General features: G+C 36.6%; 1 protein-coding gene across 1 annotated transcript in view; it reads right to left on the bottom strand.

The window, feature by feature from the left end:
* CCDC39 (coiled-coil domain containing 39) overlaps window positions 1–16,608 on the bottom strand; it is a 53,800-nt gene extending 37,192 nt beyond the window's left edge. The window contains exons 1-6 of the mRNA XM_043473650.1: window positions 16,396–16,608; window positions 7,112–7,231; window positions 3,588–3,734; window positions 2,133–2,291; window positions 1,244–1,336; window positions 1,018–1,146 (exon numbers count right to left, since the gene is read on the bottom strand). Of these exons, the coding sequence (XP_043329585.1) occupies window positions 1,018–1,146; window positions 1,244–1,336; window positions 2,133–2,291; window positions 3,588–3,734; window positions 7,112–7,231; window positions 16,396–16,485 (738 nt within the window). The 5' untranslated portion in view covers window positions 16,486–16,608. The remainder of the gene's footprint in view (window positions 1–1,017; window positions 1,147–1,243; window positions 1,337–2,132; window positions 2,292–3,587; window positions 3,735–7,111; window positions 7,232–16,395) is intronic.
* Window positions 16,609–26,113: the final 9,505 nt, after the last annotated feature.

The following is a 26,113-nucleotide window of genomic DNA, read 5'->3' as shown; positions in this document are numbered from 1 at the left end:
TGAGCATTCAGATTATGGATTTGCAGTCTTAGATCTTAGTCTTAGATGTAATCTACACAGAGGAAGCAGTCAGGACTTGATGTTTGAAACCAGTATAAAGCAAGAAAGAGAAACCAACATTAGTAGCAAGAAATAAGAGGAACTCATAGTTAAGATTGGTTCTTCCAACTCCCTTCTAAGGAGGCATAAGCCATTTTGTTGATAAAATGATTACTCACAGAAATACAGAAATAACATTTTCAGATAAGTTACATGTAACAAGTAAACCACATCCAGTTATCAGAATTCCAAACTTTCAGTGACCTGAATAGCTTGCCAATTGCCTTTCCATGGAGTATATTCAGAATGGAAGTTCTCACATTTCTCACATGCCTTAATTCCTTCTCCCTCCCCAACTTCCCTAATCTTCCCATTTTCACTCACCACTATTTCACTCTTTAATGACTTCCCCAAAAAGTTCTCCTAAATTACCTCTGAAAAGAGCAAAAGATAACACTAGACCCATGTTTAATCAGCATGGTGTTCCTCCCCTTCAGAGGTTTTACCCCATTCTGGATGGTAACTCAGTTTCAAAAGGGACAATTTATTGCAGTCAGGGTTTCTTTCCTGACTCTCCATCCTTCTTTCTTGGCTACCCATGAGCCTCATTTCCCTACACCTTTTTATTCACACAGAAACAGCACACATGTTAAATCCAAGGCATCGTGGACAACACTGTATATATGAGTCAAGGCATTGGCTTTGCTGCAATAAAGCTGTCTGTTGATTTTCTCTTGTTTCACATTTCAGAGATATTAGAAGCCAGTTTTCGGCATTATATCATAAGTAAATAACCTTCATAAAATCACATTTCCAAATAGATATAGAACCAGCTTTAGAAAACATTTACCAAAACTATTGGATTATGCTACAAAAGTGACTTTCAAATAATAGTGTGATTTAATTTGAAATGAATGAGTTAAATACAAAAAGAGATAAATACAGCTGAAAGTTGCAAGAACCAAACAACCACTTTACCACGGCACAGTTATCGATGTCTTTATCTCTCTTCTGCATCTGTTCTATTGTGCTCTCCCACTGTAGAATGAGTTTTTGCCTTTCATTATGAATCTGTCGAAAATCTTGGGCTGCTTTATCCAATTCTAACTGTAAAATGAAGACCAAATAATATTTCTGTGAATTTAAGTGCTTTTGTGAACATCATTTTGACAATTAAGAAAAAAGAAATCCTTACTAAACCAACCTGTACACTTAGAGTCTCTGCAAATTCATTGTCAAGTACCTTTCTTCTCTGATTACATTCCACAGTCAATCTTTCTAATTGCAGGGTCAGGGCCTAGAATGTAGTTACATACACAAATATTCATAATTATCATTTTACTAACATAAAAGCTGTTAGCATATCTTATATTAATATATTATATATATACACATATTAGAGACATATTACATATATTCATTTGACATCTAAAATAACTCCAAATAATATATATATTCTTTATCTTCTAACTTCAATGGAAACCCAATTGTTTCTAAAAAGACTTTTAATACTTTTTAAAATGAGTTAGAAAAAAAGATTAAACAATAAATTTTCATTTAAGGTTATTTTAACTAATGCATGCAGTATTAACCTGTTAGAAAACAGAATGTTTCATGATACTAACATATTACCAGATTTAATTACAAGTAGATTTTTAAGTAGTGGTTATAATAATAATTATATTATTTAATATATTATGATACACTAAATAATCAATAGCACTATAGTCTCAAATCAGCAAAAATTATCTGTAATATTCAAACTGTTACACAAAGTAAGTTAAAATACTAATACATAGTTCCAGTACAAAACTTTATTTTCTGAAATACTTTGAGAAATCTTCTCAATCAGGATTCTTAACCTGGAGTCCAAAGATCCTTAAATGGTCAAAGGGCTTTAGAGGAGCTGTAAAACTTGCATCAAGATTGTGTGAGTATTGGAGTACATTCATTTTTCTAGAGAGAGGATAACTGACTTTATTAGACCCAAAAATGTTTAAGCACTACTTTAAAATTGTAAGTCCAATTTAAATTACAGGTTGCTTTACTATAGATTCAGAGAAAATCTAACACTACAATGTACAACATCTCACCCTAATTTTATTATCATCTTGCTGAGCGTACTTCTGAAGAGTGAGAGCATCACTATCTTTATGAGCTGATTCTTCCAGCCAGGCCTCCAATGCTTGCTGGTCCCAGTTCATTTGACATTTCAAACCATCCAATTTTTGAGTAATTTTAAATATGGAATTCTAATTTTCAAAGAGAGGGAACAGGGAGAAATTACAAAACATTATTTACTATATAAACTAAAATAAAACATAACATTACATATTTAAAAGGAAGAAAGAAACCTTGTCTCTGTCCCCAGTCTCCAGATGTATAAAACATATTATATTTGATTATATAACTATCATAATGGTATTTCAATTCTTTAGTTGTGAAATAGAGGGAAGTGATTATCAAATTGAGAACAATAGTTGAGTCAAAGTTTACTTAAAAGACATTAGGGTATCTCCCCTAGAGCAATCTCATTAGTCACTCTACCAAAACTACCCAAGCAGATATGCAATTATAATAAAAATAATGTGCCTCATATGTTAACTCAAGCCCAGGACAAGTTCTCTTCAGCCCCATTTCCAATCAAATTGCTGTCCCTAAAAGTTCTCTTATATAGAAAATTTGGAAGCACATTGAATTAAAACAAATATAGTAATTAAGGAGATAAAATATTTTTCAATGTATTTAACAAATTTAGATTCATAAAAGAAAACAGATCAATACACAAACAAAAACAAATTAACATGATAAAATAGGTATGTATGTGTATATATAGGATTCCCTGGTGGCTCAGATGGTAAAGAATATGCCTGCAATGCAGGAGACCCAGATGTATATATACCAATATATATATATATTTCCATATATATTTATATATATGTGTATACACTTACTGTGTGTATATTTATGTATATATTTATTATATATGTATAAGAATATATATATTTCCATATACACAAATACATATATATAAATACATTTCCATAAGTATATGCATATGTAAAGAGAAGAATTGAATTTGGAAAGTGCTCCCAACCAGGTAACTAAAAGCTAAAGAAAAGAGAAAAACAGGTTATAGTACTTTAATATTAGAGTCACAGGTTGATAATATGAAAGGTAAAAATTTTGACTGAAAAATTAAATTCAAAATTATAAGTGACTTTTTAAATGCAGATTTTAAAAATGTAGCACTTATAAATAAATTATGCCTAGTATGGTGTAATAGGTAGACAGCAGGGTACCTCACATATTGTAAGGCTCAATGACTATTTGGTAAGTGAACACTGAGAAAATAAATGTAATATTCTATCATTGTTGATTTAAATTACAGCTCCATGCGACTTTCATTGTCCAAAAAACAACATAAGTAAATGTCAGGAAACTAAATGTGTTTCCCATACAGAAGAAAAAAAAAAAAAAAACACGTTTATTTGGTGAAGGAAGAAGGAGCAATTGCACAAAATTTTAGGTAACAGTTCAACACATACTTCCTTATCATTTTTTTTTTCCCGTATTGAAGTTATCTCATTTTCCAGTCGTTGAATTTCATCCTTCACTCGTCCCAGCTCTCTTTCAGCAATCATCTTAAAATGTTCTTCACTTTCAATCTCATGATCCCTGGCTTTGCAAAGAGACTACAGAATAACATACAAAAGAGAAAGACTTTTTACATTTTAAAATTATAACACTAAAACTAGACAAAAAATAACAAAGTTCCCACAAAATGCTTAGATGACCTACTATTAATTCCACTTCTCTGAAACTCGCACATTAGATTTTATGATTCAGTGTAGGCAGTGCTACTTACTAGTTGTGAGAAAGAAAGACAGCTCATTGAATGTGCTAGGAAAAAAATGTTTTCAGCAGATTTCAATTTTGGTCTAGGTAAACTGTTGAAAACCAAGTTTATATACTGAGACTTTAAAAGAGACATTCCATATCCCTGGGTAGGAATAATCAATATTGTGAAAATGATGATATTTCCAAATGCAATTTACAGATTCAATGCAATCCCTATCAAACTACCAATGGCATTTTTCACAATTCATATGGAAACACAAAAGACCCCAAACAGCCAAAGCAGTCTTGAGAAAGAAGAATGGAGCTGGAGGAACCAACCTTCCTGACTTCAGACTATATATATTAGAAAGCTACAGTCATCAAGACAGTATGGTACTAGCACAAAAACAGAAATATAGACCAATGAAACAAGACAGAGAACCCAGAGATAAATCCATGTACCTATGGGTACCTTATTTTTGACAAAGGAGGCAAGAATACACAATGGAGCAAAGATAGCCTTTTCAATAAGTGGTGCTGGGAAAACTGGACAGTTACGTGCAAAGGAATGAAATTAGAGCACTTCCTAATGCCATACAAAGATAAACTCAAAATGGATTAAAGACCTAAATGTAAGATCAGAAACTATAAAACTCTTAGAGGAAAGCATAGGTAGAACACTCGATGACATAAATCAAAGCAAGATCCTCTATGACCCACCGCCTAGATTAATGAAATAAAAACAAAAATAAACAAGTGGGACCTAATTAAACTTAAAAGCTTTTGCATAGCAAAGGAAACTACAAACAAGGTAAAAAGACAACCCTCAGAATGGGAGAAAATAATAGCAAATTAAACAAGTGATGAATAATTAATTTCCAAAATATACAAGCAGCTCATACAACTCAACACCAGAAAAACAAACAGCCCAATTGAAAAGTGGGGAAAAGATATAAAAAAGACATTTCTCTAAAGAAGACATACAGATGGCTAATAAAAACAATAAAAGATATGCTCAACATCATTCATTATTAGATAAATGCAAATCAAAACTATAATGAGATACTACCTCACACAAGTCAGAATGGCCATCATCAAAAAGTCTACAAACAATAAATGCTGGAGAGGATGTGGAGAAAAGGAAACCCACTTGCATTGCTGGTAGGAATGTAAACTGATACAGCCACTATGGAAGACAGTATGGAGATTCCTTAAAAAGCTAGGAATAAAACCACCATATGACCCAGCAATCCCACTCCTAGGCACATACCCTGAGGAAACCAAAATTGAAAAAGACACATGTACCCTAATGTTCATTTCAGCACTATTTACAACAGCTAGAACATGGAAGCAACCTAGATGTCCATCAACAGATGAATGGATAAGGAAGCTGTAGTACATATATACAATGGAATACTATTCAGCCATAAAAAGGAACGCATTTGAGTCAGTTATAATGAAGTGGATGAACCTAGAGCCTATTAAACAGAGTGAAGTAGGTCAGAAAGAAAAATACAAATATCATACACTGATGTGTATATATGGAATCTAAAAAGATGGTACTGATGAATTTATATTCAGGGCAGCAATGGAGAAACAGAGAAAACAGACCTATAGACACAGGGAGGGGAGGAGGGGAAAAAAACTAGACAGAAAATTACAAAGTTCCCACAAAATGCTTAGATGACCTACTATTAATTCCACTTCTCTGAAACTTGCACATTAGATTTTGTGATTCAGTGTAGGCAGTACTGCTTACTAGTTGTGAGAAAGACAGTTCATGGAATGTGCTAGGAAAAAATGTTGTCAACAGTTTTCAGTTTTGGTCTACAGAAACTGTTGAAAATCAAAGTTGATATACTGAGACTTTAAAAGACATAATTAATTTATTTAAAAATAAGAAATTAAATTAATATTAAAATACTTAGGAGATGGTATGCTTATAAGAATTGACTACATATCCAATTAAGAAATAATTTTAAAAATAATTATGTAAACAGTGATAGTTATAAATATGCCTTAGAGTATGTTAACATACAATGATGCCTTTGTGCTGTTTTACTTAATAAAATCGTATTTGTTGCCTACTGATCTTGTAGGACTTCAAAGTTACCACCAGTGGTATTGTTTTTACATTATTAAGGCTGTTAGTGTTGAAGGAAGTTTATTGTCTTTCATCTCTATTAGCCTACTTGAAGTTTGACTATAATGAAATATACCTAAAGAAGATCTCTGCTTCTCATATCCCCAACTCAGTGGTTTAATAACTTGAGGAAAAGATGTTATCCTAAACTGCTCATTAATTACTAAATCACATCAGGATTCCAAAATCTTGGGATTGTTTTTAACAGTTCATTAAATTTATAGCTTTCTAATGAGACTTGTAAAAACCCATGAAATAGTTACTTATCTATTTTAATTATAAATTGGTATTAAAAACATGACTTGTTCAGTTTTAAGAATTACATATTTCTTCATAGAAAAGTAGATGTACTTTTACAAAAAAAAAAAAAAGTTTGAGAGAGAAGCTAGTAAATTCTCCAATATTTACAGAGCCTTTGGATTTTCTGGGCATCATCAGAGAAAGAGATTCTTCACATGAATAGACTGTCCATAAAACAGATGCTTACTTAATTAATTACCCTAAGTTTTAATTTTTATTGTTTGTACTAATATTTCTAAAATGCATTGTACTGTCCCTAGTCACCTTAGCTTCCTGAACATAAATTAACTCTTCTATTATCTCAGGATTATTATTATAAAAATCAGTCCTTAAACTATGCTAAAATATTGTGGTGTCCTTAGGGCTACTGAAGTGTGTTGACAGTTTGCCTCCTCTCAAAATCACTCCAGGAGGTTGTGCTGAAAAATTTCAAAGTAGACAGAAACTCTATTATATGTTTTATTAGATCTATTTCCACTTAAGGCCATCACTTCTCTGCACTGCAGTCACCGCACGCTTCTCATATAACCAGCTGCCTAATATTATATCAAACTGTCTGAATGATGATATCTCCTGACAAATTAATTGTTCCTTGAATTTGGTGGCAGTAGAGTTCCTAAAAATCTTTTTTTCTACCTACTTTCAGGTTTAAGCTTATGTTCATAATCATTTAGTTACATGAAACTTTCTTATTATATCTCTAAAATCAAATCACAGATATAAATGCAATGTGAAATGTTCCATGACTACACATGATACAATCAATGTGAACTTCAAACAGTATTGTACCTGGGTAAACAAGAACTCTTGCTTAACATTTTTGAAGTGAGAAGTCATAGCATTAATTCGATCTTCATAGTCACGTAGCTGATCTTGCATGCTTGACCTTTCATCTTGCAGCTTTGATAACTGTAAATAGAAGTTTTTACCATATTAAAAAATATAAAATCAAAAGAAAATTAAATTTTCATTTACTTTGCTTCTTTCAATATCCATTTGAATTTCTAAAATCTACTGATCTTTTAAATGTCATAAAATAGTGTTGTGATTTAGAGATAACTGTGGGAAAATTAGCACCATATTAAAAGAGATTATCAGATTTACAGTGTTAGCAGGTCCACTGATAAAATGTATTTTTCATGTCACAAGATTTAAAGGGAGAAATGATATTCTATTCTATAATTAAACTACAAGATAGCTAAGGCAAACAGACCATAGCAACAAGATGTAACAAAAACATACAGCACAAAACATAAATTTGAAAAGCAGCTGAACACCCAGCATAATACCTTCTCCCTGAACTTCTATTCAAAACCAGTAAATTTAGTCTAAGATCACCTGGGGAAGGAAAAGGCTGCCCACTCCAGTATTCTCGCCTGGAGAATTCCATAAACTGTATAGTCCATGGGGTCACAAAGAGTCTGACACAACTGAGTGACTTTCACTTTCACTTTTCAACAGTACAGAACAGTATTAACTCTCACAGGCTTAAAATCTGTTTCTTAATGAATTTTATATGGCTTTGAATGAGAACCTTGAGTAGAAAAAGAAAAAACCATTGCAAATGCAAGCAGACAAACAAATCTTTAGGAAATTACAAGGCAGTTTCTCAGGACCACTAGAATGTGTCACCCCTCAAAGCAATATAAAAGCTTAACAAGGCTTAACAAAAGCTTAACATATTCCTTAGTGTCTTCAGCTATGGCTCCCCATGTTGGGGCAACGATCCAGGAAGTGCACAACACCATCCACTGAAGTATAGAAGAAATATTTAAATTTTCAACTAAATGAGAAAGAAAATACTCATTTACTCATTTTTCATGTCCTATATTTTATTAAACTTAGGGTAGAATTGATCCTTGAACAATCTGGGTCTGAACGGTGGGTTTACTTATACACAGATTTTTTTCATTTAAAAAAAGTAACTATATTTTCATTTTACAGATCTTTAAGCGTGGGGAAAAGTTTGTGTTTGATTAGAGACCACAATATGGGGAATCAAAAGAACTAAAGTTTGAGTCCTGATTCTATCCAAACTGTTTCAGCTTCCTGCCCTTCAGTAAATCATTTATCAATTCCTTGTTTTTGAGGCAGAGATAGTAGTACTCAAATTTTCCACAGCTGGCAGGGCAGGTAGCACCCCTAATCCTCACACTGTTCAAGGTCAACTTTAATGATAAATATATATTTTTGCTTTTTATTTCATTAACTTCAGTTTTTATTTTAATTCCCTCTTTTTTAACTGTACTATTCTTTTTAAAAACCTATTAAGAGGAATTCTTAGTTTATTTTTTGTCTTACTGATTTTTATGACCTAAATGTTTATGTCACCCCCAAATTCATATACTGAAACTTTAATACTCAATATGATGTTACCTGGAGGTGGAGTTGTTGGAGGTAAGTAGGTTTAAATTAGGACACAAGGGTAGGACCCCCATGATGGGATTAGGGTTGGAGAAGACTCTTGAGAGTCCCTTGGACAGCAAGGAGATCCAACCAGTAATTCCTAAAGGAAATCAGTCCTGAATATTCACTGGAAGGACTGATGCTGAAGCTGAAACTCTAATACTTTGGCTACCTGATGCGAAGAACTGACTCATTTGAAAAGATTCTGATGCTGAGAAAGACTGAAGGTGGGAGAAGGGGACGACAGAGGATGAGATGGTTGGATGGCATCACCGACTCAATGGACATGAGTTTGAGTAAACTCCGGGAGTTGGTGATAGACAGGAAGGCCTGGTGTGCTGCAGTCCATGGGGTTGCAAAGAGTCGGACATGACTGAGCAACAGCACTGAATTGAAGAAGAGGAAGAGAGACCAAAGCTTTCTCTCTCTCTCAGCCACATGAGAACGGAGCCAGAAGGCAGCCATCTACAGGCCAGGAAGAGGGCTCTCACCCAATATATTCATCCAATATGGCACCCTGATCTTGACTTCTAGCCTCCAAAATTTTGAGAAATAAATGTCTGTTTTTTAAGTTACTGAGTCTATGTTATTTCAGTATAGCAACCCAAGCTAAGACACTGATTTAAATATAAAGGAATTTAAAGTTACAAGTTTTCTCTAAGATGCTGAGGGGCAGGGAAGCCTGGCATGCTACAGTCCATGAGGTGACAAAGAGTTGGACATGACTGGGTGACTGAACAACAACAATTCACAATATATTTCTGAGAAACTTGCCTAAGCATTTAAGATGTCTATCTTAGTCAGCTCAGACTGCCATAACAAAAAATCATAGACTGGGTGGCTAAAACAATGGAAGTTTATTTCTCACAATTATGGAGGCTAGGAGGTCCAAGATCAAGGCCCAGTCAATTTGGTTTCAGTGAAATTTCTCTTCCTGACTTGCAAATGACTGCCTTCTCACTGTGCCCTTACATGACAGGAAGAGCCCTGGTCTCTCTTCCTTTCTTACAAGAGCACTAATCCCAGTGTAACACCCTCTCCCCTACATCTTCTTGTCATTGTTCAGTGGCTCAGTTATGTCCAACTCTGCAACCCCACGGACTGCAGCATGTCAGGCTTCCCTGTCCTTCACTATCTCCCAGAGTTTGTTCAAACTCAAGTCCATTGAGTTGATGATGCCATCCAACCATCTCATCCTCTGTCATCCCCTTCTCCTCCTGCCCTCAATCTTTCCCAGCATCAGGGCATCAGGCTCTTTTTCAATGAATTGGCTCTTTGCATCAGGTGACGGAAGTATTGCAGCTACACGCCCCCCCCTCCACAACTAGAACTCCCAAAGGCCCCACCTCTAAAGATCACGGTCTCTCTTACTCTTCTGGTTGTTCAGTCATCCAGTCATGACCAACTCTTTGCAACCCCATGAACTGCAGCACGCCACACTTCCCTGTCCCTCACCATCTCCCGGAATTTGCCCAAGCTCACATTCATTGTATCAGTGATGCCGTCCTGCCATTTCATGCTCTGATACCCTCTTCTCCTTCTGCCCTCAATCTTTTCCAGCAACAGGGACTTTTCCTATGAGTTGTCCATTTACATGAGATGACCAAAATACTGGAGCTTCATCTGCAGCATCAGTCCTTCCAGTGAATATTCAGGGTTGATCTCTCTTAAGATTGACTGGTTTGATCTCCTTGCAGTCCAAGGGACGTATAAGAGTTTTCTCCAGTACCACAGTTTGAAGGTATCAATTCTTTGGCATTCTGCCTTATTTATGGTCCAGCTCTCACAACCGTATGTGACCACTGGAAACACCATAGCCTTGACTATACAGACCTTTGTCGGCAGAGTAATGTCTGTTTTTCAACACACCGTCTAGATTTGTCATTGCTTTCCTGCCAAAAAGCAAACATCTTCTGATTTCATGGCTGCAGTCACCGTCTGCAGTGATTTTGGAGCCCAAAAAGAGGAAATCTGTCACTACTTGCACATTTTCCCCCTCCATTTGCCATGGAGTAATGGGGTCGGATGCCATGATCTTAGTTTTTTTACTATTTAGTCTTAAGCCGGCTTCTTCACTCTCCTCCTCCACCCTCATCAAGAGGCTCTTTAGCTCCTCTTTGCTCTCTGCCATTAGCACATATCTGAGGTTGCTGAGGTCCTGCTTATCTTGATTTCAGTTTGTAATTCACCCAGCCCAGCCTTTCTCATGATGTGCTCAGCGTATAGGTTAAACAAACAGGTGACAGCAGACAGCCCTGTCGTACTCCTTTCTCAATCTTGAGCCAATCAGTTGTTCCATACAGGGTTTTAACTGTTGCTTCTTGACCCACATACAAGTTCCTCAAGAGGTAAGTAAGATGGTCTGGTATTCCCATCTCTCTAAGAGCGTTCCACTGTTTGTCATGATCCACACAGTCAAGGCTTTAGCACAGTCGATGAAATAGAGATAGATGTTTTTCTGAAATTCCCTTGCTTTCTCTATAATCCAGCGAATGCTGGCAATTTGATTTCTAGTTCCTCTTCCTTTTCTAAACCCAACTTGGACATCTGGAAGTTCTTGGCTTGCACAATGCTGAAGCCCAGCATGTAAGATTTTAAGCATGACCTTACTAGCATGAGAGATGAGTGCAATTGTCTAATGGTTAGCAGATTCTTTGATACTACCCTTCTGGTGGTTGGCATGAGGATCAACCTTTTCCAGGTCTCCTTCCTCTTTTTATAAGAACACTAATCCCAGTCCCCACCCCATCTAGACTGCATCTAAACCTAATTGCCTCCCAAAGATTCCATCTCTAAAGACTATCACACTGGGAGTTAGGGCTTCATCATATGAATTACTGGAAGAGGAACACAAACATTCAGTCCATAATAATGGAGAGTAATCTTTTAAACTGTTTATTATTAATTCTGTTGACTTATGATCAGAAAATGTGACCTATAACATTTCTATCATTCATTTTTAATTGTTGTAAATATATATAGCATAAAATTTACTATTTTAAACATTTTCCAGTGTATATTAAGTACAATGGCATTATATATATCCACACGTTGTACAACCATCACTACCATCCATTTCCAAAAATTTTTCATCCTCCCAAACTGAAACTCTGTATCCATTAAATACTAATCCCACATCCTCCTTATCTCCAGCCCCTGGAAATCACCATTTTACTTTATGCCTATAAATTTGACTACTCTAGATTACCTCATATTGGTGGAATCATACCTTTGATAATCATGCCTTACCAAACCATATCAAGTGTTCATCCTTATGTGTCCAGCTTATTTCACTTAGCATACTGTATTGAAGGTTAATCATTCATTTTTAGGTTTTACGCTGGTATAGTACACAATCTACCTTTGTAAATGTTTTGTGAACATATTATACTTAAGGGATGTATGTTTTCTTTGTTTTTATTTTTGTCATATTATTCATATACTGTATATCTTTATTTTTGTCTTTTGTATGTGTGTGTGTGTGTGCTCAGTCACTCAGTCGTATCCCACTCTTTGTGACCACATGGACTGTAGCACACCAGGCTCCTTTGTCCACGGAATTTTTATGGCAAGAATACTGGAACATGTTTTCATTTTCTACTCCTGGGATCTTCCCAACCCAGGGATCAAATCCAGGTTTCTTGTGTCTCCTGCATTGGCAGGCAGATTCTTTACCTCAGCGCCACCTGGGAGTCCAGATACTGAAGTACCTCACTGAATATTTTTGTCAAGGTCTACTAGAATTTATAATAGCTTTTACTTTTATGTATTTGGCTGTTGTGTTGTTTGGTACTTTATCACTTTTATTTTCTTTGTCAATTATGACTTTTATCTTTGCATAATAAACCCAAAGCAAAAGAATCTGCTTTTCAAATTAAAGCATAATGATTAATTCTCCACAACTTGATAATTCCTTCCCCATAGAGCTCCCAAACAACATTTTACTGCCTCTTTCTTAAATATAAAATGATATGCAAGGATCACCAGCTACTTATTGAAAACTTACATAATGTATGGTACATAGATAAAAAGATTCCAAAGAAAACAGAGAATTCAGGACAAAAAAGACAAGAACTAAAGACACACACACACATATACACTCAGATTGTAATTGATAATATACTCCTAAAAGACCATGTGACACAAAAAAGCAACAAGCACATAACCTGAAAATTAAAAATATGATTGATATAGTTGCCAAAATTAAAATTGCTATGAAAGATGAAACAAAACTCTAAAAGCTTCCAGAGAATGAAAAAGTGACCTATAAAGAAATGGAAATCAATTTTAAAAAATAAGAACTGAAAATCATTTTAATCAGAAAACTAAGATCATGGTATCTGGTCCCATCACTTCATGGGAAATAGATGGGGAAACAGTGGAAACAGTGCCAGACTTTATTTTGGGGGGCTTCAAATTCACTGCAGATGGTGATTGCAGCCATGAAATTAAAAGACGCTTACTCCTTGGAAGGAAAGTTATGAGCAACCTAGACAGCATATTAAAAAGCAGAGACATTACTTTGTCAACAAAGGTCCGTCTAGTCAAGGCTATGGTTTTTCCAGTGGTCATGTATGGATGTGAGAGTTGAACTGTGAAGAAAGCTGAGTGCCAAAAAATTGATGCTTTTGAACTGTGGTGTTGGAGAAGACTCTTGAGGGTCCCTTGGACTGCAAGGAGATCCAACCAGTCCATCCTAAAGGAGATCAGTCCTGGGTGTTCATTGGAAGGACTGATGCTGAAGCTGAAACTCCAATACTCTGGCCACCTCATGCAAAGAGTTGACTCATTGGAAAGACCCTGATGCTGGGAGTGATTGGGGGCAGGAGGAGAAGGGGACGACAAAGGATGAGATGGCTGGATGGCATCACCGACTCAATGGACGTGAATTTGAGTAAACTCCGGGAGTTGGTGATGGACAGGGAAGCCTGGCGTGCTGCGATTCATGGGGTTGCAAAGAGTCGGACACAACTGAGAGACTGAACTGAACTGATTCACCATCAACACTGCTTGAAAGACAACAGGGCAAAATTCTTGATAAATTCTGTGGAAATTTTATTTTTAATCTAGGATTTTTTATCCAGCCAAATTACCATCAAATGTAAAGATAAATAAAAATATTTTCAGACTCAGAGTGTTTACCTCACATAGACACTTCTTAGGGAGACACAAGAAACTAGTTCATCAAAATAAGGGAATGACTCAAGAAAAAAAGAAGATATGTGACATAGGAAATAGACCATCAACCAAGTAAAGGAATAAAGTGAATTCACAAGTTAACAGCTGGGAAATAGGCTTTTGGAAAAACAGTCCACTTGGGAAACACAGGAGTCCAGGAGGAAGTAGTAAGGCAGAGAGAAAGCATCTTGATGATCCAATAGTATGATTTAAGGAATATAAAGTTAAAGCAGGCAGAGTAAGTGGCAACCAAAGATGTGAGGAATTAAAAGCACAGTACTGCGGGCCCTTCTTGAAACAACCACACATGAACAGTATCCAACCAGCCAAAACATGAATCAAAAGTAAAAACTTCAAAATAAGATAAACTTAGTAAAGTGCTGTATTAAGGACCATTAAATCCTGTTAAATATAAAATTAAGATGAAATACTTGTAGTAAATTAAGAGCATTGAATAGAATGCAAATAAAATAAACCTTGATAATACAGAAATAATAAAAACCACTGTTTTTAATGGAGAAAAGAAAGGTATCAGAAAGGGTAGGAGGGCTAATCTCTTCATTTCAAAGATGCAAAATGAAAGATCAGGGAGTCAACTCATACTGTCTACAAATGAAGCAAATAATTTCTTTAGAAACACTTAATTTAACCATTTCGTTTTTCTTATTTAGTTTTTCTTAATGTTACAGAAATTTTTTCGCAACCACTATCTCTTATAACCAAGTAACACTCACTGACAGTCAACAATTTCTTTCATTTTCTCCTCTTAAACACAAGTAAAATTACATTTCTATGCTAAAAATAGCACATGTAATAGGATCTTATTTTTATAATACTCCTGTCTTTTTTGTCTATATACCCGTAGATCATGATGTCTAGGATATTTGTTTAAAGTCATGATAGTCACATCTATGGTCAACAGTGAGTATTCTGGAGAGAGAATATCTTGTATTTTTTATTTTATACCCTTCTCTTCTGTTTGAATATTTTAAACTTTCAAGAGTTGCTTTTTTAATATCAGAGTTTATTAGGTGACATGATTATGGTCCTCATTATTCTTTGTTCTTTAATATTTTTTTAAAAATAGCTAATCCAGGTAGTAAGTATATAAAATCCTGTAAGACATATTATAGCAATAATACACAAAATGAACATTTTAATGGAACTTAACCTATATTAATGTCCTTAGAGCAGTATAACAGCCTTGTGAAATAATTATTTTCCTTATCTCCAGTTTACATAAGAAGAAGAAACTGACTCAACGCTGATATACAGGATCTGAACTCAGGACTGGATATTTATTAACATTATTATTCCTCAGTATTCAGTGCTAGATCTCTTATATTTCCTAACACAGTTCTTCACTTAAAAAGCAAAATCTGAAACCATCTAATTAGATATAAGTAAATAAGTAAGAATATTTTTAAAAAATATTTTCAAGAAGCAGAGTGGAGGATTTTCATTTTCATTTCTCAGAGGAGAGAAGACTTTGTCTTCTATTCTCTAAAGCAGTGTAAGCATCATAGGTTCTTCTTGGACTCTTCCACACAACACATTGCCATGTGATGGAACTTTAGACTGACTGCTCAAGGTCTTTAAAAGTTTCCTGAGCTGGTTACAGTTTTTATTTTTAACAACTACCATGCTTTGGTTGCAAGCTGCTTAAAATACTCCTTTGTTGTTTAGTCACTAAGTCCTGTCCGACTCTTTGCGGACGACAAATGGATGACACCCACCAGGCTTCTCTGTCCACGGAAGGATTACTCAGGCAAGAATACTGGAGTGGGTTGCTATTGCTTCTCCAGGGGATCTTCTGGACCCAGAGATGGAACCGCCTCTCCTCCATTGGCAGGCGAATTCTTTACCGCTGAGCCACCTGGGAATCCCCCAAATACTCCTTGCAACGTAAAATATTTTTATACCGTTCTGTGACAACTTAATCCTCACTTTGAAAAGCTGTAAACTGCACACTGTACATACTTACTAGAACATCCCTCTTGAAAACATTTCCTCGAGTCACTTTAAATATCATAGGAAGAAACTCAAAAAGAAAAGTCAACCATACGTGTTTTGTTTACAAACATCCGCAAATAACTGTTGCTACGCAAACCTCAGAAGTCACTTTGCAAACCGCGCTGAATTCTGAGGCAGGAAAAAGCCGGCGCTTTTTCCCTCTACTACTCAGGAGGTTGCAAATGAGTGCAAGAATTGGAAGAGGAGGGAGTAAAAAGATTCAAACTTTATAGTCGTGTATACCAATTATCGTTTCAATTGGATTGATTGATATCAACGCTTAGCAAATACCGAAAAGGGCTAGCAGGTGAGCAAAGAAAGAGATGGTACCGAAGAGGTAAACCGAGAAAAGATGGCATTCGGGAAGGAACGAGAGAAATAAAAGGGTTTGGGTATTTCTGCCAACCAAAAACGTCCCCCCAAAGGCCTTCTCTCCCCTCGCCCGCCCCACCTCGCCTTCTTCACCTGATCCTTACCTGCTCTTCCAGTGTCTTGTTCTCCTCGTTCGCCACCGGGATAGCGAACCCATCCTCCCAACGCAGCTCCGCCAGGAATTCACTACTCATGATGACAAATAGATAGGGGACCTCAGAAAAGGTGCAGAAGAAAGAGCCACTTTCTCATTTCACCCGTGAGCGGCACCTGAGGCAACCCCAGGAACTCGCAAAGCTCCGCAGTGTTGCTACCCGAGCTCTAGCAACCGTTTCGCGCCCTTAGTTACCAAACCGGAAGCGCTCCGGTCCTGAGGCAAAACTTCCGGTCGAGAACACTGTCCCTGAATCCAGGACAACTTTTTCTTCTTGAACCCCCAGGGAAGAGAATCAATTTACTCTTCCAGAGCTTCCTTGGGGTTGCCAGGTGCCGGCATAACAGTCCTTCAACGTGCGGCTCGGGATAACCTCATCTGCGGTCCCGGGGGTGTGTAAAATCCGGCGCCTGCGGTCTCCCGGGGGCCGCAAGGCACGGATCCGCACCGCGCCAGGCGGCAGATGAAAGCTAACGAAAAGAATGTTCAAGTGGCGTTTGAGTTTCATTAGTAGGTGAAATCTCGGTAGACTGAAGTAGACAGGGGTTTTGAAGCAGAGTTAACTCCCTGGAAACATTTCTGGATGTTTTGATCCTCGTCTGTTTTAACTTCTGGTCTTCCAGCTTACAATCTTAGCTAACCGCGGACGTAAACTGTGCAGAGATGGCTGACTTGCAGCGCAGAGTTCCTACACCTTTATTTTCTTTACATTTTCATTTGTTAACATGTGTACAATCTTTAATTCCGCAAAAAAAAAGTTGTATTTCTTCCTAATCTCAAAAAAGGAGATTTACAATGGCAGACACGTCAATTAACCCATTTGGATTACCTACTTGGCACCGGTAGGTGTTTGAGTTTATACCCTGTGTTGTAGAACTTATCAGAACTGGAAAGGACAAAACAGTGAACTAATTTAATCCCTTCAGTTCCTAGATAATAAACTGAAGCTCCCTGAAGTGAAGGGGTAAAGTGGACAGAACCAGACAGAACCTAAACTAGGATACAGGTCTCAAACTATGCTTTCTGCAATGAGGGGTGTTTTTGGCTGGAATACTCTACCACTGCATGTGAAAGTGAAAGTCGCTCAGTTGTGTCCAACTCTTTAAGACCCCATGGACTATAACCTGTCAGGCTCCTCTGTCCATGGCATTCTCTAGGCCAGAATACTGGAATAGGTAGCCAGTCCCTTCTCCACGGGACCTTCCCAACTCAGGGATCGGACCCAGGTCTCCTGCCTTGCAGGCAGATTCTTTACCAAGAGCCACCAGGGAAACTCCTACCAGGCATCCTGAGGATCAATTAATTTTGCTTATCCAATAGTTCACTATCTGTTGCTTTTTTCCCCTTTTCTGAGTTTTATTTTAGCTGTTCGTAGTTTAACTTTTATCAAAGTTTAAATATATGTCCTCATATACTCAGGAACCAGAGATCAAATTGCCAACATCCACTGGATCATCGAAAAAGCAAGAGAGATCCAGAAAAACATCTATTTCTGCTTTGTTGACTATGCCAAAGCCTTTGACTGTATGGATCACAATAAACTGTGGAAAATTCTGAAAGAGGTGGGAATACCAGACTGCCTGACCTGCGTCTTGAGACACCTGTATGCAGGTCAGGAAGCAACAGTTAAAATCTGGATATGGAACAACAGACTGGTTCCAAATAGGAAAAGGAGTACATCAAGGCTATATATTGTCACCCTGCTTATTTAACTTCTATGCAGAGTACATCATGAGAAACACTGGGCTGGAGAAAGCACAAGCTGGAATCAAGATTGCTGGGAGAAATATCAATAACCTCAGATATGCAGGTGACACCACCCTTATGGCAGAGAATGAAGAAGAACTAAAGAGCCTTTTGACGAAAGTGAAAGAGGAGAGTGAAAAAGTTGGCTTAAAGCTCAACATTCAGAAAAATAATATCATAGCATCCAGTGCCATCACTTCATGGCAAATAGATGGGGAAACAGTGTCAGACTTCATTTTTTGGGGCTCCAAAATCACTGCAGATGGTGATTGCAAACATTAAATTAAAAGATGCTATTCCTTGGAAGGAAAGTTATGATCAACCTAGATAGCATATTAAAAAGCAGAGACATTACTTTGTCAACAAAGGTCCATCTAGTCAAGGCTATAGTTTTTCCAGTGGTCATGTATGGATGTGAGAGCTGGACTATAAAGAAAGCTGAGTGTCGAAGAATTGATGCTTTCGAACTCTGGTGTTAGGGAAGACTCTTGAGAGCCCCTTGGACTGCAAGGAGATCCAACTAGTCCATCCTAAAGGAGATCAGTCCTGGGTGTTCATTGGAAGGATTGATGCTGAAGCTGAAACTCCAATACTTTGGCCACCTGATGCGAAGAGCTGACTCATTTGAAAAGACCCTGATGCTGGGAAAGATTGAGGGCAGGAGGAGAAGGGGATGACAGAAGATAAGATGGTTGGATGGCATCACTGACTCAATGGACATGAGTTTGGGTGGACTCCAGGAGTTGGTGATGGACAGGGAGGCCTGGCAAGCTGCGGTTCATGAGGTCGCAAAGAGTCAGACACCACTGAGTGACTGAACTGAACTGAGCTGACTCATCACCTTAACACTTTTTTTTTGCCATATTAGCTTCATCTATATCTTTTGCTGAAGCATTTTAAAGTAAGACACAAATCTAACAGTTCATCCCTAACTGCTTGAGTATACATCACCTACATTTAACTTATTAATGTTTTATAACATAAACACAGTATCATTATCACATCTAACAAAATTAACAGTATCAAAATAGCTTCAGGATCAATATCTTTTCATATTCATATTTCCTCAAATGTCTTAAAAATGTTTTTTTCCCTTGGTTTGTCACTATACTTTTGAAATCCTCTTTTGTAGCTTTGGCTCTTTGTGCTCACAATTTTTCCATGTATTTAATCATTCAGACTTAGAAATGGTGACTTCAAAGACTAGAGTTAGTAAGGTATTTTAACCTCTATTTCTACAATGCTAAATTTACAAGAAAACAGCTTGTAGAGGGAATGTTGACCTATATGAAATAATGGACTTTTACAGCTTAAATAACCTTATAGAGATCATCTTTCACTTCACAGTAGCTTAATCATCCGTGCTAACGAAAATGTTAGTATCTAGCATATATTAAGATGGCATAGTTATTTATACTTGAAAATTGTTATAGCAGTGTCTTTTTTTAACAATTATTTTAAAATGTGAATACTGAGGCAGCTGCCCTGACCTGTGCCAGTCTGTTGATCCACCCCTCAGTGTCAGCTGTAGCTGCCAAATGCACGGTTGCAGCTGTCTTTGCTGGGTTCTCCTCTAGGCCCGAGGACATAAGGACTTTGGCAGCCAAGTCCCTGCCGATAGTCCCATTCCCCATAACTCAAGGCTTCTATTTCCTGAATTTCAGGATGATGATTGTATCCATGTTGAATTTTGGACAAAATATCCATGCATCCTCCAAACTCTACCTTTTCACCTTTAAACAATATCCCTGCTTCTCCCCTTCATTGCCACAGTATTTCTATCATCCAATTCCCACTTTTATAAATTCTACAGTTTCCAGATTCTAACTGTATTCATTTGGATCTAGATTTAGAAACAAAACTCCCAAGTTTTACAAGCCTTGTCACTGACCATGAAATAATCAATTTAATTCCCAAATGCTAAGGTAGATGTTACCCTTTTACTATTTCATTCCCAAGTAGATAACTTCATTCAAATTAGGTTGTTCAGGCTAAACTATTACGAGATATTTGGTTTTGCAAAAATAACGTGATCTTTGTTTTAAAAAGAAAAATACGAAAAAAGACAACCTCAAAAAAAAAAAAAAAAAGACAACCTCTTTAACAAGTGGTGCTGGGAAAACTGGTCAACCACTTGCAAAAGAATGAAACTAGAACACTTTCTAACACCATACACAAAAATAAACTCAAAATGGATTAAAGATCTAAATGTAAGACCAGAAACTATAAAACTCCTAGAGGAGAACATAGGCAAAACACTCTCCGACATAAATCACAGCAAGATCCTCTATGACCCACCTCCCAGAATATTGGAAATAAAAGCAAAACTAAACAAATGGGACCTAATGAAACTTAAAAGCTTTTGCACTACAAAGGAAACTATAAGTAAGGTGAAAAGACAGCCCTCAGATTGGGAGAAAATAATAGCAAATGAAGAAACAGACAAAGGATTAATCTCAAAAATATACAAGCAACTCCTGCAGCTCAATTCCAGAAAAATAAATGACCCAATCAAAAAATGGGCCAAAGAACTAAACAGACATTTCTCCAAAGAAGACATACAGATGGCTAACAAACACATGAAAAGATGCTCAACATCACTCATTATCAGAGAAATGCAAATCAAAACCACAATGAGGTACCATTACACGCCAGTCAGGATGGCTGCTATCCAAAAGTCTACAAGCAATAAATGCTGGAGAGGGTGTGGAGAAAAGGGAACCCTCTTACACTGTTGGTGGGAATGCAAACTAGTACAGCCACTATGGAGAACAGTGTGGAGATTTTAAAAAACTGGAAATAGAACTGCCATATGACCCAGCAATCCCACTTCTGGGCATACACACTGAGGAAACCAGATCTGAAAGAGACACGTGCACCCCAATGTTCATCGCAGCACTGTTTATAATAGCCAGGACATGGAAGCAACCTAGATGCCCATCAGCAGATGAATGGATAAGGAAGCTGTGGTACATATACACCATGGAATTTTACTCAGCCGTCAAAAAGAATTCATTTGAACCAGTCCTAATGAGATGGATGAAACTGGAGCCCCTTATACAGAGTGAAGTAAGCCAGAAAGATAAAGAACATTACAGCATACTAACACATATATATGGAATTTAGAAAGGATGGTAACAATAACCCTATATGCAAAACAGAAAAAGAGACACAGAAATACAGAACAGACTTTTGAACTCTGTGGGAGAAGGTGAGGGTGGGATGTTTCAAAAGAACAACATGTATACTATCTATGGTGAAACAGATCACCAGCCCAGGTGGGATGCATGAGACAAGTGCTCCGGCCTGGTGCACTTGGAAGACCCAGAGGAATCGGGTGGAGAGGGAGATGGGAGGGGGGATCGGGATGGGGAATAAGTGTAAATCTATGGCTGATTCATGTCAATGTATGACAAAACCCACTGAAATGTTGTGAAGTAATTAGCCTCCAACTAATAAAAAAATTAAAAAAAAAAAAACAAAAAAGAAAAATACATATAAGTATGAAGTATGCCAATCTCACTCTTAAAAGGTTGCCACATTTTGGCATTTATCCTACTGGCATTTTTTAAAATGAAGCTATATATATATATATAAATGAAGCTATATATATACATATATATAATGAAGCTATATATATAAATTTTTTCTTATAGAAATAAAACAAAAAACATTCTTTTACAAATTCATTTTTTCATTTAACAACAGTGGCCATGCTTTCACATCAGTACATTACATCTTTGGTCTTTTAATTGCAGCTTAAAATTCAGTATTATCAATCAATTTTAACTTTAGAAACAATGCTATAATGAATGTCTTTAAAATGCTCTAGCTCATCAATTATAAAGTATAATTATTTTCATATTTTAGTATCTCCAAAATTGGAATGCAATTTCAATTAGTGTTTTATTTGGTGAATAAGATATAACCTTACACACTTATGTGTGTCTGCATGACATTTTCTTAGAAGTAAAATTAATGGAAAACAGGTATAAGCAATTTTATTTTTATAGATAACATTAGATTTCTTTCAAAATGTCTTGGATACCCATAGAGTATGCCAGTATTCTTGCATACTCTGGATGTTATGAAGCATCAAATATTTTACAATGTAAGGAGAAAAATATATTATTTTGTTGTTTATTGACAATTCAATAATTATGAGTGTGACTGAACATCACATTTCTTCTGCAAAGAATTTCTTTAGCATATCTTTTGCTCATTTTTTCCCATTAGGTTGTCTTCTCTTATTGAATTATGGCAGTGTTTTTCATGATATAGATAGTTTCTTTGTGCATGTTTGTGTCTGTGTCTAAGAAGAATATTTTTTCACCTAATCTTTTCTGTTTGTTTTTTAAACTTTTGTTTTTAGTGTATTTTGCTGTACACACCTCAGACACTGCTCATGTTGCCATTAATATCCTTCATATTCCAATGGCTATATTCATCATTAATTTTTTGTTGTTGTTGTTCTCTGGGCTGCATTCAGCTCATCTGTTCCTTCCCTATTAAAACATCTTCTTTTGGCTTTTATGACTTCTGCCTATCTCCACTGCCACCATTCCAATTAAGACTATCATCATCTCTTATTGCCCACTGTAATTGCATCCTCAACAATCTGCCCACTTCTACTCTTGTTCCTCTGAAATCCATTCTCCCTCAACAGCTGAGGTAATCTTTTACTTCCAGCATCTAATTCTGAAGTACTTCCCACATACAGAAAATCTGAAATAATTTTACAGTAAGCACCATTATCTCCCGGATCTAGATGTTTCCTGGGTCCTACCATAAATGTTTGGCTATTCTTGTTATCACATATGTATCTATCCATTTATCAATCCATGTTATTTATTAGTGCATTTCAAAGTAAATTGCAGTAATCAATACACTTCTCTACTAAATACTTCACTATGCATATGTTGACTTTTGTTGACATTCTTCCCTCTACAGGTAAATTTACATACAAATACACAAATCTTGAGTTTTGACAGATGCATATACCAGGTTAACCTAGACTATGCTCAAGAAGTGGAACGTTACCACTCCTCCAAAAAGTGTCTTCTTGCTTTTCCACTCCGTCCCTGCTCTTACCCTCCTCTAACCTCCCAGAGGTAACTTACTGTTCTAGTACTTTCTCTGTCATAAATTAGTTTCCTCTCTTTTAAAACTTCAAATAAATAGAACAATATTGAGACTATATCATGCCATATTTACTATAATGACAATTGATTGCCTCTCAGCTTCAAATTCACCCATTTTGCTGCGCTGTGAAAACAGATATTGGCCCTTACATTTTTCTCCTTCGACAGTTGGCACACCATCAAGCTTTATCAATTAAGGGCACAGGAGAGACACTGCAGGAGAAAAGCCTTTTCCTTCCCCTGGCGTCAGTGTGCTCCCCTGGCAGGTTCCTGCAAGCATACACCGTTTCCTCAGCATCCAGCGCCTGCATCTCAAGCAGTTTTTCCAGCATCAGGTTCCTGCAGTGCTTATGGCTTCTCCAAGTCCCAGCTCCTGCTGTGCACCAGCTCTCCTTAGCATCCACCTCCTCCCCAACTGGAGAAACTGGCAACAGAGTGCCCCCAGTGAGACATCACCCCTTTAATAGATTTCCCTGGCCCCAAAGAGAACAGATTTCCAACAAGTTCAACCAGCACAATGACTTCGCCATTCGTTTAGCTGGGAGGGCTGGGTGAGAAGGTTCCTCCCGGGGCTTACTATCTCAGGTTTAAGGATAGTAACTGCTCTTATATCTGCTGTTTCTACGTTCTTTACAGTTTTTCCTACTTCTTAACGGCCAGCCTCTTGTTATCCATCCTCTGTTACAGTTAACAATTCTTTATATTGAGCCTTCTCTATAAAATCACTGTGTGATTTTTCGCTCTCCTGATTGCACCCAGATGGATAAAAATATGTACTTTTTGATGTTAGCCTTTTTTCCACTTAGCTTCATGTTTTTTATATTCATCCATATTGCAGTATCAATGGTTCATTTCTTTTTATTGCTGAATAGTATTCCCTTATAATAACTATAACACACTCTGTTTATCTGTTCTAATGATGAACACCTGGACTATTTTCAGTTTGTGGAAACTATGAAGAGCTCTATTATAAACATTCTTCTTTTTTAATACAATTTTTATTTTATTTTTATTTTTTAATTTTTTAACTATTTTATTTTATATTGGAGTATAGTTGATTAACAATGTTGCGATGGTTTCAGGTGTACAAAGTGATACAGTTATGCATATACATATATCTATTATTTTTCAAATTCTTTTCCCATTTAGATTTTTCCATAATATTGAGCAGAGTTCCCTGTGTTATACAGTAGGTCCTTGTTGATTTTCCATTTAATATGTTTTTTTACTTCACAGTAACTTTGATTAACAGAAAACTTGCAAAGATAATATACCCATATATCCCTCATAGTCTCAGTTTCCTCTAACATTATCGTCACACATTACCATGGTATGTCTGACAAAAGTAAGAAGCCAAAAAGAAGTGAGAAATCTATTACTATAAAATAAACTCCAGATTTTCTAGTCTTTCCATTAATGTTCTTTTTCTGATTCAAGGATATAATATAGCATGCCACACTGAATTTTATTGTCATATCTCCTTAGTTTCCCCTGGTCTATAACAAGTTTTTAGTTTTCATCTGCTTTTTATAACCTAGACAGTATTGAGAAGTACTGGTCACATTATATAGAATGTCTCAGAATGTCTCCTAATGGTTTATCTCTTGGCTTTCTCCTGATTAGCCTGGAGTTATGAGCTTGGGGGAGAAAACCACAGAGATGAAATACACTTCTCATTACCTCATATCAGAGAGCACATGATGTTATTTATCATGGCCTTACTGATTATTTTAACTGTCATCCTTTTGTTAAAATAGCATTCTCCAGGTTTCTCCACTCTAAAGCTACTATTTCCCCTCCCATACTCTGAATAATTCACTGAACTCAGTCTGCCTTCAAGAAGAGAGATTACACTCTATCTCCCAAAGAGAGAGCATCTACATATATTGTTTGAAATCCTTCTGTAAGTGAGATCATCTCTTCATCTACTTATTCAATTATTTATTTATATTACCATGGACTCATTTTATACTTTGGATTATAATTCAAACTTGGCTATTTTGTTACTCAATTTGTTCCAGGGGCCATTGGCCCCTATCTCTTTGATATCCTTTCATCGTTTTGTTTTTTGAGTATCTCCTTTCTGGCCTGCAAAATGCTCTAGGTTTATCTTGTATTTTCCCTTCCACAACCCAAGAACTAGCATTTCTCCAAGGAGCTCTGATTCTTTTTATTGGACAATGGTATTTAGAAATCGAGATCTAGGCTCTGGGCCTGTTTGCTGTTGCTGGATTGTCATTGCTTCTAGGCCCTCTCAGCAGACCAGATTAGATTTTATATTGATGTTTATTAACCCAGGAATTCATGCATATCTGTAATTGTCTTTGTGTCTGAGTATCTGTAAAAGCTAAACACTGATACATACTGATGTCTCTGACTCCAATCCAGTACCACAAGTTCATTCTTGCCTTCCCTTCTTATTTATTTGAAACTTCCCTTCTAATAGCGAGAAACCTTGCTCCCACTATGTATCATACATTTACTTATTTGTTCAACTCCAAAGTACATTTAAATTTTTTTCAGAATTATTAATGTGTTCCCTGGTGGCTCAGAGAGTAAAGAAACTCCCTGCAATGCAGGAGATCCAGGTTTGATTCCTGGGTTGGAAAGATCTCCTGGAGAACGGAATGGCAACCCACTCCAGTATTCTTGCCTGGAGAATTCCATGGACAGAAGAGCCTGGCAGGCTATAGTCCATGAGACTGCAAAGTCAGACACGACTGAGCGACTAACACTTTGAACTTCTCTTAGTACAAGCCTTTTCAAGGACATATGTTTTTA

Source organism: Cervus canadensis, chromosome 7 (assembly GCF_019320065.1).
Source record: "Cervus canadensis isolate Bull #8, Minnesota chromosome 7, ASM1932006v1, whole genome shotgun sequence".
In the NCBI taxonomy this organism is placed as follows: Eukaryota; Metazoa; Chordata; class Mammalia; order Artiodactyla; family Cervidae; genus Cervus; species Cervus canadensis.
The sequence above is the reverse complement of the archived record's forward strand: the minus strand, read 5'-3'. Positions and strand labels throughout refer to the sequence as shown.